At 55.6% G+C, this 17,157-nt stretch overlaps 1 protein-coding gene across 1 annotated transcript; it reads right to left on the bottom strand.

The window, feature by feature from the left end:
- Window positions 1–4,553: 4,553 nt before the first annotated feature.
- LOC134532239 (zinc finger CCCH domain-containing protein 13-like) lies at window positions 4,554–16,668 on the bottom strand. The gene is made up of 20 exons (XM_063368660.1): window positions 16,427–16,668; window positions 15,779–16,022; window positions 15,039–15,460; window positions 14,159–14,294; window positions 13,872–13,948; window positions 12,900–12,998; window positions 11,745–11,918; window positions 11,460–11,703; window positions 10,774–11,030; window positions 10,343–10,732; window positions 9,857–10,246; window positions 8,545–8,680; window positions 7,179–7,362; window positions 6,855–7,092; window positions 6,602–6,791; window positions 6,132–6,388; window positions 5,776–6,090; window positions 5,307–5,712; window positions 4,837–5,000; window positions 4,554–4,686 (listed from the first exon to the last, which is right to left on the bottom strand). The coding sequence occupies exons 1-20, from the start codon at window positions 16,666–16,668 to the stop codon at window positions 4,554–4,556; spliced, it is 4,698 nt and encodes a 1,565-aa protein (XP_063224730.1).
- Between the last annotated feature and the right edge of the window lie 489 nt (window positions 16,669–17,157).

Here is a 17,157-nt window from a genome sequence, read left to right as displayed (position 1 = left end):
TTTTACAACCACCGTCAAAACGTACCCCCAGCAGACGTGGAGTAAACATTGACAGAACTTTATAGAATAAATGAAATAAACATGCAAATTAATTTGAGTGCTGCAGAAACTTGAAAAAATTAAAACAAAAATTAAATTGCTTTTATAATACATAAATCGATTGGTTTTTTTTGAACGAACACCAATGAAAATTGCAATAAGCAATATTTTCTTTAAAAAAAAAATTATGTCTATTTTGTTGTATACGTTCTTTTTTAATAACGATAAATGACATATATATTAAGTTTTCAGTGTAGGGGAAGGGGGGGCAAGATGGGGTCGTGAGGCAAGATGGGGCAGGTGTTTATTTGTCTGCATGGTGCTGCCATCTTACGGGAAACAATTTAATATCGAAGAGAAAGTCACGCTGGCTCGGCGTACAAGATTTGAGTAAGCTTGGAGTATTTCGTTGTGTTCGGTGGCCATTTTAATGTATCTCTCTGTTGTGATCTTATTTTAATTGGTTTTGGCAAGGCCAACAGGTAAGCCACGATTTAAAATGTTATATTTCTTGGATTGTATAGCATAACATAGTGTTTGAGGTATTTAATACTGTAACCGCGGAAGTGACTAAAAAAACTGTAAAGTAATTATTCTTCTTTTAAGTATTATGCTACAGTTGAGGCAAGATGGGGACGTCCCCATCTTGCCCCTTAAAAGCTCCTAAATATTGTCACGCCAAGAGTAATGCTTTTGATAAGTTGTAGTTATATTATAGTTTTAAAAACCATACCTGCTCGTGTGTAATAGTCTAGTAAAAACCATTTTTTTTAACTATTAGGACAGCTGCATGACCAATACCAAATTACTCCAGACAGAGTGTACAACTGTGATAAAACAAGTGTGTAATCATCAGTGTCAAAGTCAAGATCGAAAATCATCTCTTCGAAAGGAAGAAAACAAGGTGGAGCTCTAACATCGGCAGAGAAATTACAAACAGTAACTGTAGAACTTTATGTCCGCGCATCAGGCGTTTACATACCACCGATGATGATATTTCCTCGACAGAGAATGAAAGACGAACTGTTGGATGGGTCTGCACCTAGAACTTGGGCCGAATGTCATCCATCAGGCTGGATGCAGTTCGACATTTTCGTAGGGTGGTTCAAGTGGTTTATGCAATTTACTAACGCCTCCAAAAATAATCGTGTTTTATTACTGTTTGACGGCCATTCTACGCACACAAAAAATCTTGAACTAATTGATCTAACAAGAGAAAACCGGGTTATCCTCCTCTGTTTCCCGCCGCACTGCACACATCGCCTCCAGCCACTGGACGTTACATTCATGAAGCCACTCAGCACACATTATGAAGTTGCAGTAACCATTGGTTGCGATGCCACCCAGAGCGTGTTGTCACAATGTATCAGATAGCCAGCTTGTTTGGAAGTGCCTTTCTACGAGCAGCCACAATGACGACAGCCATCAGTGGTTTCAAAACCACGGTAATATGGCCAATAACCCTGAGGTCTTTCAGGATAGTGATTTCTTGCCTTCCAAAACAACTGACAGACCAGCGCCTAGTGTTGTTGAAGGAGCCAGCATACCAGAATCTTCGGGTTCTCAAGTATGCAAGGATAATTCTGTTCCTAGTTGTTCGTCCAAAACTACTGACAGAATAATGCCTGATGATGTCACTGAAAAAGATAGCACACCAGAGTCATCGAATCCTGTAGTAAACAAATATTGCATATTTCCTAGCTGTTCGTTCTCCACTGTACAAAATAACACTGGTGCATTTAGTTCAGTATCCCCAAAAGATACAATGCCGTTTCCCCATGTCGGAAAAGAAAGGAACATTTCTAGTGATCGGTGCCGTGGGCAAACGGCTATTTTAACTGAATCACCATATAGAAATGACCTGAAAGCTCAAACTGGGAAACGTGTTGTTTCTTGCAAAAAGAAGCTGAACCTAGAGCACAGAATGATGACAACAAAGAAGAGTAGGCCCACCATCAAACAGAAAAAAGGCAAAGGTTCTGAAGTGAAAGAAACTGACGATGCTAAGTGTATTTTTGTGGTAATTTGTTTTCTGAATCAACGGAAGCCTGAGTTAAGTGTATAGAATGTCAAGGGTGGGCTCACTGTGCATGTACTGGAGAAGACGATGAGGACGAAGACACTGCTTATGTATGTGACATGTGTAAATAATGGCACCCCATCTTGCCCCAAGTTATGCCCCATCTTGCCCCATGTATGGGGCAAGATGGGGTGTTATCGTGAGATCGTAAATGTTGTGCCATTGTTTCCAGTGAGTAATCTGTAACTGTAATTTAAGTTTATATTGATAGCCTGACATATATTTGTCGCCATATTAGCAACAACCATTATTTTTTTAAGGCAATTTCTTCTTAGCGTCCCCATCTTGCCCCCCCTTCCCCTATTCTTAACATCATTTATATCTTGTTACATTTAATCTAACATGGAGGGTCAGCCAAGCGCAGGGATAGGAAATTACGTGTTAAAAGTTTCACGCGTCGTTAAATTAATATTTCAAGCCATCGTGCAAACTGCTGCTCTACTGCTTTTATTCATCTTTATGAACTACGTCTTCAACATATATGATAGTTCCTGATCATCCTGGTGGCTTGAATATTAGAAAGTTAATTTATATCAGCACTTGCCCATTTTGAAAATGTATGATTTTTTTTTCAAGAAACAAACTTACAAGTTGATAAAATGTATGTTTTTGTAGTTTCTTATACATAAGCAAATATTTTCAGATTTTATATTCATCGTCTATTAAAACTTTTTAAAAAATTTGGTCATATTGTTTATTTTACGACATTGGCAATTCGAACCATTACAATAGACTTGAGATTTTATTTTATTAAATCTCGTATACAACGTAAATAAAAACGTCATAAATACGTATATCGTGAATGTAATTTGTCAACTCTTAAGCATCGACATAATATTTCATAGGAAGGTGCCATCCTTGGTAAACAAGTCCTATAATAATAAATACTAACAATTTTTGATGCACACTATTAAACATATCCTCTGGAAAACAATAGTCGTAAAAAAATTATCTCAGATTTATGATTTAAACTTAATTTTAGTATACTTTAGTTCACAGCAACGGTAGTATCCAATTTACGGAAATTTTCGGAAATTACATAACATTTAATATTTTAAAATAACACTTATACACCTACATAATTATGATTATAAAAAAGTATTCGTAATTAAATTATGTGAAAAATTCAATTGAAATAAGTTTCTTCTTGAACAGCGTATTGGTAAATAATAACGAGAATTTCTAGGTGTAGTTAAGTTTCTACATTTAACCACCATAAAATGGCGAAAACATATTTATCATCTTATTTTGTATCATTAAGTTGAAAAGAGCTGAAATTTTGTGAATGTGTTAAATTTAGGTCCCAGAGAGGCATAAAGAAAGGATTTATTTTCAAATATAAATATCGTTAATTCAAAACTCTGTTCTTGGTTACCTGTAAATTGGACATTTGTATAGGACTTCACATCATATTTAATGAACAGTGACAGAGTTTCCTGCCTGTGAACTTCGGTTGCATCATTTACAAATACACAACTATCGGTGGAGAATGTGAAACGGCATAAATTTTACTATAATTTACAAAAATAATTTTCTTTTTTAACTCCTGACGCAAAAAGAGGAGAGTTATAAGACTAAATCCTTTGTCCGTCCGTTCGCGTGACGTCGTAGCTCCCTCCCAAACGAATAAACAGAATACCATCCTTTTTTAATTTGAGGAACGTTTCAATCGGGATAGTTCTTAGCTGTTGGATAAAAATCTAATAGATCGATCAAGATGATCAGCTGTTTATACAATTTATCGTTTGTTAGCCTGGGCACACACAAGTACAGTAAACAGTAAACGTTGCAATTATATTGAAATTTAAAATAAAATTAAAATATAATCATTTAGGGAAAACTTTAATATATCATAAAAATATCAAGATTAATAATCCAAGGGTTAATATATGACTCTGTGTAAATTCATAATCAAGAGCTTTAGGGTTTGTTTTTGTTCTTTTTTTGTTCTTTTGGTTGACAATATTATTTTAGGTGTTAAGTTTATTTTATTATGGTAGTAGATGTGGGAGGTTAGCCGGGATAACCGACGAATCTATTTATAGGCGCGCCCGAGTGCAGCCAAGTCCGCGTCGCGTGTCACGGTATCGATTCGCCGCGTAGCTCGCTGATTCCCGCGCACCAACCGCTTTACCGAGATCCAGTGCAGCCGGCCTCCGGGCTCCTTCTAGCGACACAACTCTCCATCTCTGTCCGACCCTCGCTCGCTCCGGGCCTCCTATTGGCGGTGCCTCTCTCCGTCTCTGTCCGACCCTCGCAAGCTCCGGACCTCCTTCTGGCGGTGCTTCTCTCCGTCTCTGTCCGACCCTCGCAAGCTCCGGACCACCTTCTGGCGGTGCCTCTCTCCGTCTCTGTCCGACCCTCGCTCGCTCCGGGCCTCCTTCTGGCGGTGCCTCTCTCCATCTCTGTCCGACCCTCGCTCGCACCGGCCCTCCTATTGGCGGTGCCTCTCTCCGTCTCTGTCCGACCCTCGCAAGCTCCGGACCACCTTCTGGCGGTGCCTTTCTACGTCTCTGTCCGACCCTCGCTCGCTCAGGGCCTCCTTCTGGCGGTGCTTCTCTCCGTCTCTGTCCGACCCTCGCAAGCTCCGGACCACCTTCTGGCGGTGCCTCTCTCCGTCTCTGTCCGACCCTCGCTCGCTCCGGGCCTCCTTCTGGCGGTGCCTCTCTCCATCTCTGTCCGACCCTCGCTCGCACCGGCCCTCCTATTGGCGGTGCCTCTCTCCGTCTCTGTCCGACCCTCGCAAGCTCCGGACCACCTTCTGGCGGTGCCTTTCTACGTCTCTGTCCGACCCTCGCTCGCTCAGGGCCTCCTTCTGGCGGTGCCTCTCTCCATCTCTGTCCGAACCTCGCAAGCTCCGGACCTCCTTCTGGTGGTGCCTCTATCCGTCTCTGTCCCACCCTCGCAAGCTCCGGACCTCCTTCTGGCGGTGCCTCTCTCCGTCTCTGTCCGACCCTCGCTCGCTCCGGGCCTCCTATTGGGGGTGCCTCTCTCCGTTTCTGTCTGACATTCGCAAGCTCCGGACCTCCTTCTGGTGGTGCCTCTATCCGTCTCTGTCCCACCCTCGCAAGCTCCGGACCTCCTTCTGGCGGTGCCTCTCTCCGTCTCTGTCCGACCCTCGCTCGCTCCGGGCCTCCTATTGGGGGTGCCTCTCTCCGTCTCTGTCCGACCCTCGCAAGCTCCGGACCTCTTTTTGGCGGTACCTCTCTCCGTCTCTGTCCGACCCTCGCTCACTCTGCGCCTCCTTCTTACGGTACCTCTCTCCGTCTCTCTCCGACCCACGCTCGCTCCGGACCTCGTACTGAAAGTTCCTCTCTCCGTCTCTGTCCGATCCTCGCAAGCTCCGGACCTCTTTCTGGCGGTAGCTCTCTCCGTCTCTGTCTAACCCTCGCAATCTCCAGGCCTCCTTCTGTCGGTACCTCATTCCCTCTCTGTCCGACCCACGCTCGCTCCGGACCTTGTACTGAATGTTCCTCTCTCCATCTCTGTACGAACCTCGCTCGCTCAGGGCCTCCTTCTGGCGGTGCCTCTCTCCGTCTCTGTCCGACACTCGCTCGCTCAGGGCCTCCTTCTCGCGGTGCCTCTCTCCGTCTCTGTCCGACCCTCGCAAGCTCCGGACCTCCTTCTGGCGGTGCCTCTCTCCGTCTCTGTCCGACCCTCGCAAGCTCCGGACCTCTTTCTGGGGGTGCCTCTCTACGTCTCTGTCCGACCAACGCTCGCTCCGGACCTCGTACTGAAAGTTCCTCTCTCCGACTCTGTCCGACTCTCGCTCGCTCCGGAACTCTTTCTGGTGGTGCCTCTCTCCATCTCTGTCCGACACTCGCAAGCTCCGGACCTCCTTTTGGCGGTGCCTCTCTCCGTCTCTGTCCGACCCACGCTCGATCCGGACCTTGTACTGAATGTTCCTCTCTCCATCTCTGTACGAACCTCGCTCGCTCAGGGCCTTCTTCTGGCGGTGCCTCTCTCCATCTCTGTCCGACCCTCGCAAGCTCACACATCTTTCTGGTGGTGCCTCTCTCCGTCTCTGTCCGACCCTCGCAAGCTCCGGACCTCCTTCTGGTGGTGCCTCTCTCTATCTCTGTCCGACCCTCGCTCACTCCGGGCCTCCTTCTGGCGGTGCCTCTCTCCGTCTCTGTCCGACCAACGCTCGCTCCGGGCCTCCTTCTGGCGGTACCTCTCTCCGTCTCTGTCCGACCAACGCTCGTTTCGGACCTCCTTATGGTGGTGCCTCTCTCCGTCTCTGTCCGACCCTCGCTCGCTCAGGGCCTCCTATTGGCGGTGCCTCTCTCCGTCTCTGTCCGACCCTCGCAAGCTCCGGACCTCCTATTGGCGGTGCCTCTCTCCGTCTCTGTCCGACCCTCGCAAGCTCCGGACCTCTTTCTGGTGGTGCCTCTCTCCGTCTCTGTCCGACCCTCGCAAGCTCCGGACCTCCTATTGGCGGTGCCTCTCTCCGTCTCTGTCCGACCCTCCCAAGCTCCGGACCTCTTTCTGGCGGTGCCTCACTCCGTCTCTGTCCGATCCACGTTCGCTCCGGACCTCCTTTTGGTGGTGCCTCTCTCCGTCTCTGTCCGACCAACGCTCGCTCCGGACCTCGTACTGAAAGTTCCTCTCTCCGACTCTGTCCGACACTCGCTCGCTCCGGAACTCTTTCTGGTAGTGCCTCTCTCCATCTCTGTCCGACCCTCGCAAGCTCCGGACCTCCTTTTGGCGGTGCCTCTCTCCGTCTCTGTCCGACCCACGCTCGATCCGGACCTCGTACTGAAAGTTCCTCTCTCCGTCTCTGTACGAACCTCGCTCGCTCAAGGCCTCCTTATGGCAGTGCCTCTCTCCATCTCTGTACGAACCTCGCTCGCTCAGAGCCTCCTTCTGGCGGTGCCTCTCTCCGTCTCTGTCCGACCCTCGCTCGCTCAGGGCCTTCTTCTGGCGGTGCCTCTCTCCATCTCTGTCCGACCCTCGCAAGCTCACACATCTTTCTGGCGGTGCCTCTCTCCGTCTCTGTCCGACCCACGCTCGATCCGGACCTCGTACTGAAAGTTCCTCTCTCCGTCTCTGTACGAACCTCGCTCGCTCAAGGCCTCCTTCTGGCAGTGCCTCTCTCCATCTCTGTACGAACCTCGCTCGCTCAGGGCCTCCTTCTGGCGGTGCCTCTCTCCGTCTCTGTCCGACCCTCGCAAGCTCCTTACCTCTTTCTGGCGGTGCCTCTCTCCGTCTTTGTCCGACCCTCGCAAGCTCCGGACCTCTTTCTGTTGGTGCCTCACTCCGTCTCTGTCCGACCCTCGCAAGCTCCGGACCTCTTTTTGGGGGTGCCTCTCTCCGTCTCTGTCCGACCCTCGCAAGCTCCGGACCTCTTTCTGGCGGTGCCTCTCTCCGTCTCTGTCCGACCCTCGCAAGCTCCGGACCTCTTTCTGGTGGTGCCTCTCTCCGTCTCTGTCCGACCCTCGCAAGCTCCGGACCTCCTATTGGCGGTGCCTCTCTCCGTCTCTGTCCGACCCTCGCAAGCTCCGGACCTCTTTCTGGTGGTGCCTCTCTCCGTCTCTGTCCGACGCTCGCAAGCTCCGGACCTCCTATTGGCGGTGCCTCTCTCCGTCTCTGTCCGACCCTCGCAAGCTCCGGACCTCTTTCTGGTGGTGCCTCTCTCCGTCTCTGTCCGACCCTCGCAAGCTCCGGACCTCTTTCTGGCGGTGCCTCTCTCCGTCTCTGTCCGACCCTCGCAAGCTCCGGACCTCTTTCTGGTGGTGCCTCTCTCCGTCTCTGTCCGACCCTCGCAAGCTCCGGACCTCTTTCTGGCGGTGCCTCTCTCCGTCTCTGTCCGACCCTCACAAGCTCCGGACCTCTTTCTGGGGGTGCCTCTCTCCGTCTCTGTCCGACCCTCGCAAGCTCCGGACCTCTTTCTGGCGATGCCTCTCTCCGTCTCTGTCCGACCCTCGCAAGCTCCGGACCTCTTTATGGCGGTGCCTCTCTCCGTCCCTGTCCGACCCTCGCAGGCTCCGGACCTCTTTCTGGCGGTGCCTCTCTCCGTCTCTGTCCGACCCTCGCAAGCTCCGGACCTCTTTCTGGTGGTGCCTCTCTCCGTCTCTGTCCGACCATCGCAAGCTCCGGACCTCTTTCTGGCGGTGCCTCTCTCCGCCTCTGTCCGACCCTCGCAAGCTCCGGACCTCTTTCTGGTGGTGCCTCTCTCCGTCTCTGTCCGACCATCGCAAGCTCCGGACCTCCTTCTGGCGGTGCCTCTCTCCGTCTCTGTCCGACCCTCGCTCGCTCAGGGCCTCCTTCTGGCGGTGCCTCTCTCCGTCTCTGTCCGACCCTCGCAAGCTACGGACCTCCTTCTGGCGGTGCCTCTCTCCGTCTCTGTCCGACACTCGCAAGCTCCGGACCTCTTTCTGGCGGTGCCTCTCTCCGTCTCTGTCCGATCCACGTTCCCTCCAGACCTCCTTCTGGTGGTGCCTCTCTCCGTCTCTGTCCGACCCACGTTCGCTCCGAACCTCCTTCTGGCGGTGCCTCTCACCGTCTCTGTCCGACCCTTGTAAGCTCCGGACCTCCTTCTGGCGGTGCCTCTCTCCGTCTCTGTCCGACCCTCCCAAGCTCCGGACCTCTTTCTGGCGGTGCCTCTCTCCGTCTCTGTCCGATCCACGTTCGCTCCGGACCTCCTTTTGGTGGTGCCTCCCACCGTCTCTGTCCGACCCTCGCAAACTCCGGACCTCTTTCTGGCGGTGCCTCTCTCCGTCTCTGTCCGATCCACGTCCGCTCCGGACAGCCTTCTGGCGGTGCCTCTCTCCATCTCTGTTTGACCTAAGTTCGCTCCGGACCTCCTTCTGGTGGTGCCTCTCTCCGTCTCTGTCCGACCCACGTTCGCTCCGGACCTCCTTCTGGCGGTGCCTCCCACCGTCTCTGTCCGACCCTTGCAAGCTCCGGACCTCCTTCTGGCGGTGCCTCTCTCCGTCTCTGTCCGACCCTCGCAAGCTCCGACCCTTTTTTTGGCGGTGCCTCTCTCCGTCTCTGTCCGATCCACGTTCGCTCCGGACCTCCTTTTGGTGGTGCCTCTCTCCGTCTCTGTCCGACCCTCGCAATCTCCGGACCTCTTTCTGGCGGTGCCTCTCTCCGTCTCTGTCCGATCCACGTTCGCTCCGGACCTCCTTTTGGTGGTGCCTCTCTCCGTCTCTTTCCGACCCTCGTAATCTCCGGACCTCTTTCTGGCGGTGCCTCTCTCCGTCTCTGTCTGATCCACGTTCGCTCCGGACCTCCTTTTGGTGGTGCCTCTCTCCATCTCTGTCCGACCCTCGCAATCTCCGGACCTCTTTCTGGCGGTGCCTCTCTCCGTCTCTGTCCGATCCACGTTCGCTCCGGACCTTCTTTTGGTGGTGCCTCTCTCCGTCTCTGTCCGACCTTCGCAATCTCCGGACCTCTTTCTGGCGGTGCCTCTCTCCGTCTCTGTCCGATCCACGTTCGCTCCGGACCTCCTTCTGGTGGTGCCTCTCTCCGTCTCTGTCCGACCCTCGCAATCTCCGGACCTCTTTCTGGCGGTGCCTATCTCCGTCTCTGTCTGATCCACGTTCGCTCCGGACCTCCTTCTAGTGGTGCCTCTCTCCGTCTCTGTCCGACCCTCGCAAGCTCCGGACCTCCTTCTGGCGGTGCCTCTCTCCGTCTCTGTCCGACCCTCGCAAGCTCCGGACCTCCTATTGGCGGTGCCTCTCTCCGTCTCTGTCCGACCCTCGCAAGCTCCGGACCTTTTTTTGGCGGTACCTATCTCCGTCTCTGTCCGACCCTCGCTCACTCTGCGCCTCCTTATTACGGTACCTCTCTCCGTCTCTCTCCGACCCACGCTCGCTCCAGACCTCGTACTGAAAGTTCCTCTCTCCGTCTCTGTCCGATCCTCGCAAGCTCCGGACCTCTTTCTGGCGGTACCTCTCTCCGTCTCTGTCTAACCCTCGCAATCTCCAGGCCTCCTTCTGTCGGTACCTCATTCCGTCTCTGTCCGACCCACGCTCGCTCCGGACCTTGTACTGAATGTTCCTCTCTCCATCTCTGTACGAACCTCGCTCGCTCAGGGCCTTCTTCTGGCGGTGCCTCTCTCCGTCTCTGTCCGACCCTCGCTCGCTCAGGGCCTCCTTCTCGCGGTGCCTCTCTCCGTCTCTGTCCGACCCTCGCAAGCTCCGGACCTCCTTCTGGCGGTGCCTCTCTCCGTCTCTGTCCGACCCTCGCAAGCTCCGGACCTCTTTCTGGGGGTGCCTCTCTCCGTCTCTGTCCGACCAACGCTCGCTCCGGACCTCGTACTGAAAGTTCCTCTCTCCGACTCTGTCCGACTCTCGTTTGCTCCGGAACTCTTTCTGGTGGTGCCTCTCTCCATCTCTGTCCGACACTCGCAAGCTCCGGACCTCCTTTTGGCGGTGCCTCTCTCCGTCTCTGTCCGACCCACGCTCGATCCGGACCTCGTACTGAAAGTTACTCTCTCCGTCTCTGTACGAACCTCGCTCGCTCAAGGCCTCCTTCTGGCAGTGCCTCTCTCCATCTCTGTACGAACCTCGCTCGCTCAGGGCCTCCTTCTGGCGGTGCCTCTCTCCGTCTCTGTCCGACCCTCGCTCGCTCAGGGCCTTCTTCTGGCGGTGCCTCTCTCCATCTCTGTCCGACCCTCGCAAGCTCACACATCTTTCTGGTGGTGCCTCTCTCCGTCTCTGTCCGACCCTCGCAAGCTCCGGACCTCCTTCTGGTGGTGCCTCTCTCCATCTCTGTCCGACCCTCGCTCACTCCGGGCCTCCTTCTGGCGGTGCCTCTCTCCGTCTCTGTCCGACCAACGCTCGCCCCGGGCCTCCTTCTGGCGGTACCTCTCTCCGTCTCTGTCCGACCAACGCTCGTTTCGGACCTCCTTCTGGTGGTGCCTCTCTCCGTCTCTGTCCGACCCTCGCTCGCTCAGGGCCTCCTATTGGCGGTGCCTCTCTCCGTCTCTGTCCGACCCTCGCAAGCTCCGGACCTCCAATTGGCGGTGCCTCTCTCCGTCTCTGTCCGACCCTCGCAAGCTCCGGACCTCTTTCTGGTGGTGCCTCTCTCCGTCTCTGTCCGACCCTCGCAAGCTCCGGACCTCCTATTGGCGGTGCCTCTCTCCGTCTCTGTCCGACCCTCCCACGCTCCGGACCTCTTTCTGGCGGTGCCTCTCTCCGTCTCTGTCCGATCCACGTTCGCTCCGGACCTCCTTTTGGTGGTGCCTCTCTCCGTCTCTGTCCGACCAACGCTCGCTCCGGACCTCGTACTGAAAGTTCCTCTCTCCGACTCTGTCCGACTCTCGCTAGCTCCGGAACTCTTTCTGGTAGTGCCTCTCTCTATCTCTGTCCGACCCTCGCAAGCTCCGGACCTCCTTTTGGCGGTGCCTCTCTCTGTCTCTGTCCGACCCACGCTCGATCCGGACCTCGTACTGAAAGTTCCTCTCTCCGTCTCTGTACGAACCTCGCTCGCTTAAGGCCTCCTTATGGCAGTGCCTCTCTCCATCTCTGTACGAACCTCGCTCACTCAGGGCCTCCTTCTGGCGGTGCCTCTCTCCGTCTCTGTCCGACCCTCGCTCGCTCAGGGCCTTCTTCTGGCGGTGCCTCTCTCCATCTCTGTCCGACCCTCGCAAGCTCACACATCTTTCTGGCGGTGCCTCTCTCCGTCTCTGTCCGACCCACGCTCGTTCCGGACCTCGTACTGAAAGTTCCTCTCTCCGTCTCTGTACGAACCTCGCTCGCTCAAGGCCTCCTTCTGGCAGTGCCTCTCTCCATCTCTGTACGAACCTCGCTCGCTCAGGGCCTCCTTCTGGCGGTGCCTCTCTCCGTCTCTGTCCAACCCTCGCAAGCTCCGGACCTCTTTCTGGCGGTGCCTCTCTCCGTCTTTGTCCGACCCTCGCAAGCTCCGGACCTCTTTCTGTTGGTGCCTCTCTCCGTCTCTGTCCGACCCTCGCAAGCTCCGGACCTCTTTCTGGCGGTGCCTCTCTCCGTCTCTGTCCGACCCTCGCAAGCTCCAGACCTCTTTCTGGCGGTGCCTCTCTCCGTCTCTGTCCGACCCTCGCAAGCTCCGGACCTCTTTCTGGTGGTGCCTCTCTCCGTCTCTGTCCGACCATCGCAAGCTCCGGACCTCCTTTTGGCGGTGCCTCTCTCCGTCTCTGTCCGACCCTCGCAAGCTCCGGACCTCTTTCTGGTGGTGCCTCTCTCCGTCTTTGTCCGACCCTCGCAAGCTCCGGACCTCCTATTGGCGGTGCCTCTCTCCGTCTCTGTCCGACCCTCGCAAGCTCCGGACCTCTTTCTGGTGGTGCCTCTCTCCGTCTCTGTCCGACCCTCGCAAGCTCCGGACCTCTATCTGGCGGTGCCTCTCTCCGTCTCTGTCCGACCCTCGCAAGCTCCGGACCTCTTTCTGGTGGTGTCTCTCTCCGTCTCTGTCCGACCCTCGCAAGCTCCGGACCTCTTTCTGGCGGTGCCTCTCTCCGTCTCTGTCCGACCCTCGCAAGCTCCGGACCTCTTTCTGGCGATGCCTCTCTCCGTCTCTGTCCGACCCTCGCAAGCTCCGGACCTCTTTATGGCGGTGCCTCTCTCCGTCTCTGTCCGACCCTCGCAGGCTCCGGACATCTTTCTGGCGGTGCCTCTCTCCGTCTCTGTCCGACCCTCGCAGGCTCCGGACCTCTTTCTGGTGGTGCCTCTCTCCGTCTCTGTCCGACCCTCGCAAGCTCCGGACCTCTTTCTGGTGGTGCCTCTCTCCGTCTCTGTCCGACCCTCGCAAGCTCCGGACCTCCTTCTGGCGGTGCCTCTCTCCGTCTCTGTCCGACCCTCGCTCGCTCAGGGCCTCCTTCTGGCGGTGCCTCTCTCCGTCTCTGTCCGACACTCGCTCGCTCAGGGCCTCCTTCTGGCGGTGCCTCTCACCGTCTCTGTCCGACCCTTGCAAGCTCCGGACCTCCTTCTGGCGGTGCCTCTCTCCATCTCTGTCCGACCCTCGCAAGCTCCGGACCTCCTTCTGGCGGTGCCTCTCTCCGTTTCTGTCCGACCCTCGCAAGCTCCGGACCTCCTTTTGGCGGTGCCTCTCTCCGTCTCTGTCCGACCCTCGCAAGCTCCGGACCTCTTTCTGGTGGTGCCTCTCTCCGTCTCTGTCCGACCCTCGCAAGCTCCGGACCTCCTATTGGCGGTGCCTCTCTCCGTCTCTGTCCGACCCTCGCAAGCTCCGGACCTCTTTCTGATGGTGCCTCTCTCCGTCTCTGTCCGACCCTCGCAAGCTCCGGACCTCTTTCTGGCGGTGCCTCTCTCCGTCTCTGTCCGACCCTCGCAAGCTCCGGACCTCTTTCTGGTGGTGTCTCTCTCCGTCTCTGTCCGACCCTCGCAAGCTCCGGACCTCTTTCTGGCGGTGCCTCTCTCCGTCTCTGTCTGACCCTCGCAAGCTCCGGACCTCTTTCTGGAGGTGCCTCTCTCCGTCTCTGTCCGACCCTCGCAAGCTCCGGACCTCTTTCTGGCGATGCCTCTCTCCGTCTCTGTCCGACCCTCGCAAGCTCCGGACCTCTTTATGGCGGTGCCTCTCTCCGTCTCTGTCCGACCCTCGCAGGCTCCGGACCTCTTTCTGGCGGTGCCTCTCTCCGTCTCTGTCCGACCCTCGCAGGCTCCGGACCTCTTTCTGGTGGTGCCTCTCTCCGTCTCTGTCCGACCCTCGCAAGCTCCGGACCTCTTTCTGGTGGTGCCTCTCTCCGTCTCTGTCCGACCCTCGCAAGCTCCGGACCTCCTTCTGGCGGTGCCTCTCTCCGTCTCTGTCCGACCCTCGCTCGCTCAGGGCCTCCTTCTGGCGGTGCCTCTCTCCGTCTCTGTCCGACACTCGCTCGCTCAGGGCCTCCTTCTGGCGGTGCCTCTCACCGTCTCTGTCCGACCCTTGCAAGCTCCGGACCTCCTTCTGGCGGTGCCTCTCTCCGTCTCTGTCCGACCCTCGCAAGCTCCGGACCTCCTTCTGGCGGTGCCTCTCTCCGTCTCTGTCCGACCCTCGCAAGCTCCGGACCTCTTTCTGGCGGTGCCTCTCTCCGTCTCTGTCCTATCCACGTTCGCTCCAGACCTCCTTCTGGTGGTGCCTCTCTCCGTCTCTGTCCGACCCACGTTCGCTCCGGACCTCCTTCTGGCGGTGCCTCTCACCGTCTCTGTCCGACCCTTGTAAGCTCCGGACCTCCTTCTGGCGGTGCCTCTCTCCGTCTCTGTCCGACCCTCCCAAGCTCCGGACCTCTTTCTGGCGGTGCCTCTCTCCGTCTCTGTCCGATCCACGTTCGCTCCGGACCTCCTTTTGGTGGTGCCTCCCACCGTCTCTGTCCGACCCTCGCAAGCTCCGGACCTCTTTCTGGCGGTGCCTCTATCCGTCTCTGTCCGATCCACGTCCGCTCCGGACCTCCTTCTGGCGGTGCCTCTCTCCATCTCTGTTTGACCTACGTTCGCTCCGGACCTCCTTCTGGTGGTGCCTCTCTCCGTCTCTGTCTTACCCACGTTCGCTCCGGACCTCCTTCTGGCGGTGCCTCCCACCGTCTCTGTCCGACCCTTGCAAGCTCCGGACCTCCTTCTGGCGGTGCCTCTCTCCGTCTTTGTCCGACCCTCGCAAGCTCCGACCCTTTCTTTGGCGGTGCCTCCCTCCGTCTCTGTCCGATCCACGTTCGCTCCGGACCTCCTTTTGGTGGTGCCTCTCTCCGTCTCTGTCCGACCCTCGCAATCTCCGGACCTCTTTCTGGCGGTGCCTCTCTCCGTCTCTGTCCGATCCACGTTCGCTCCGGACCTCCTTTTGGTGGTGCCTCTCTCCGTCTCTTTCCGACCCTCGCAATCTCCGGACCTTTTTCTGGCGGTGCCTCTCTCCGTCTCTGTCTGATCCACGTTCGCTCCGGACCTCCTTTTGGTGGTGCCTCTCTCCATCTCTGTCCGACCCTCGCAATCTCCGGACCTCTTTCTGGCGGTGCCTCTCTCCGTCTCTGTCCGATCCACGTTCGCTCCGGACCTCCTTTTGGTGGTGCCTCTCTCCGTCTCTGTCCGACCCTCGCAATCTCCGGACCTCTTTCTGGCGGTGCCTCTTTCCGTCTCTGTCCGATCCACGTTCGCTCCGGACCTCCTTCTGGTGGTGCCTCTCTCCGTCTCTGTCCGACCCTCGCAATCTCCGGACCTCTTTCTGGCGGTGCTTATCTCCGTCTCTGTCTGATCCACGTTCGCTCCGGACCTCCTTCTGGCGTTGCCTCTCACCGTCTCTGTCCGACCCTTGCAAGCTCCGGACCTCTTTCTGGCGGTGTCTCTCTCCGTCTCTGTCCGATCCACGTTCGCTCCTGACCTCCTTCTGGTGGTGCCTCTCTCCGTCTCTGTCCGACCCACGTTCGCTCCGGACCTCCTTCTGGCGGTGCCTCTCACCGTCTCTGTCCGACCCTTGCAAGCTCCGGACCTCCTTCTGGCGGTGCCTCTCTCCGTCTCTGTCCGACCCTCGCAAGCTCCGGACCTCCTTATGGCGGTGCCTCTCTCTGTCTCTGTCCGACCCTCGCAAGCTCCGGACCTCCTATTGGCGGTGCCTCTCTCCGTCTCTGTCCGACCCTCGCAAGCTCCGGACCTCCTATTGGCGGTGCCTCTCTCCGTCTCTGTCCGACCCTCGCAAGCTCCGGACCTCCTTCTGGCGGTGCCTCTCTCCATCTCTGTCCGACCCTCGCAAGCTCCGGACCTCCTTCTGGCGGTGTCTCTCTCCGTCTCTGTCCAATCCATGTTCGCTCCGGACCTCCTTCTGGTGGTGCCTCTCTCCGTCTCTGTCCGACCCACGTTCGCTCCGGACCTCTTTCTGGCGGTGCCTCTCTCCGTCTCTGTCCGATCCACGTTCGCTCCGGACCTCCTTCTGGCGGTGCTTCTCACCGTCTCTGTCCGACCCTTGCAAGCACCGGACCTCCTTCTGGCGGTGCCTCTCTCCGTCTCTGTCCGACCCTCGCAAGCTCCGGACCTCCTTCTGGCGGTGCCTCTCTCTGTCTCTGTCCGACCCTCGCAAGCTCCGGACCTCCTATTGGCGGTGCCTCTCTCCGTCTCTGTCCGACCCTCGCAAGCTCCGGACCTCCTATTGGCGGTGCCTCTCTCCGTCTCTGTCCGACCCTCGCAAGCTCCGGACCTCCTTCTGGCGGTGCCTCTCTCCGTCTCTGTCCGACCCTCGCAAGCTCTGGACCTCCTTCTGGCGGTGTCTCTCTCCGTCTCTGTCCGATCCATGTTTGCTCCGGACCTCCTTCTGGTGGTGCCTCTCTCCGTCTCTGTCCGATCCACGTTCGCTCCGGACCTCCTTCTGGCGGTGTCTCTCTCCGTCTCTGTCCGATCCATGTTCGCTCCGGACCTCCTTCTGGTGGTGCCTCTCTCCGTCTCTGTCCGATCCACGTTCGCTCCAGGCTCCTTCTGGCGGTGTCTCTCTCCGTCTCTGTCCGATCCATGTTCGCTCCGGACCTCCTTCTGGCGGTGCCTCTCTCCGTCTCTGTCCGACCCACGCTCGCTCCGGACCTCGTACTGAAAATTCCTCTCTCCGTCTCTGTCCGACCCTCGCTCGCTCCGGACCTTCTCAACCGTTGATACAATTGTCATGGCAAAATTACTAGCGATAGCAGCAAAATCTCAAAAAAATATAACCACTTACCTAATTTTCTCAAGTAGAATATAAGTTGCGATTATTTCTTGTTATGGCAATTAAAGTGAACAACAAGTAATCAATGATAGTTTCGCTATCATAAAGTGTCATTTGGCACACCTACACGCTTGGTACGTCGCCGATGGTTGCAAAAATGACTATATTTAAGGTAATCGCGCCATCTAGACTAAATCAACGAAAATTGAGCTCTGCGCATGCGCGGAATTTTGGCAACAGATTGGCAATGGGTAGAACACCAAAATTCGTTCCCTTAAAATAAGGGACTGGCTGTGTCCTTTCGTGGACTAGTAAGTCGGTCCAGGTATAGATCCAGCATATTCAACAACTAAACCTTTATTTTTGTGATTTGGAATAATGGCTTTAGTGGGTATTCTGATTTTTTTTGTTTAATTGGAGGGGTCCCCTGATTTTGGGGTCAAGTATTC

Source organism: Bacillus rossius, chromosome 5, assembly GCF_032445375.1.
Source record: "Bacillus rossius redtenbacheri isolate Brsri chromosome 5, Brsri_v3, whole genome shotgun sequence".
Classification (NCBI taxonomy): domain Eukaryota; kingdom Metazoa; phylum Arthropoda; class Insecta; order Phasmatodea; family Bacillidae; genus Bacillus; species Bacillus rossius.
Note: the sequence above shows the minus strand (reverse complement) of the source record. Positions and strands in the feature narration are given on the sequence as shown.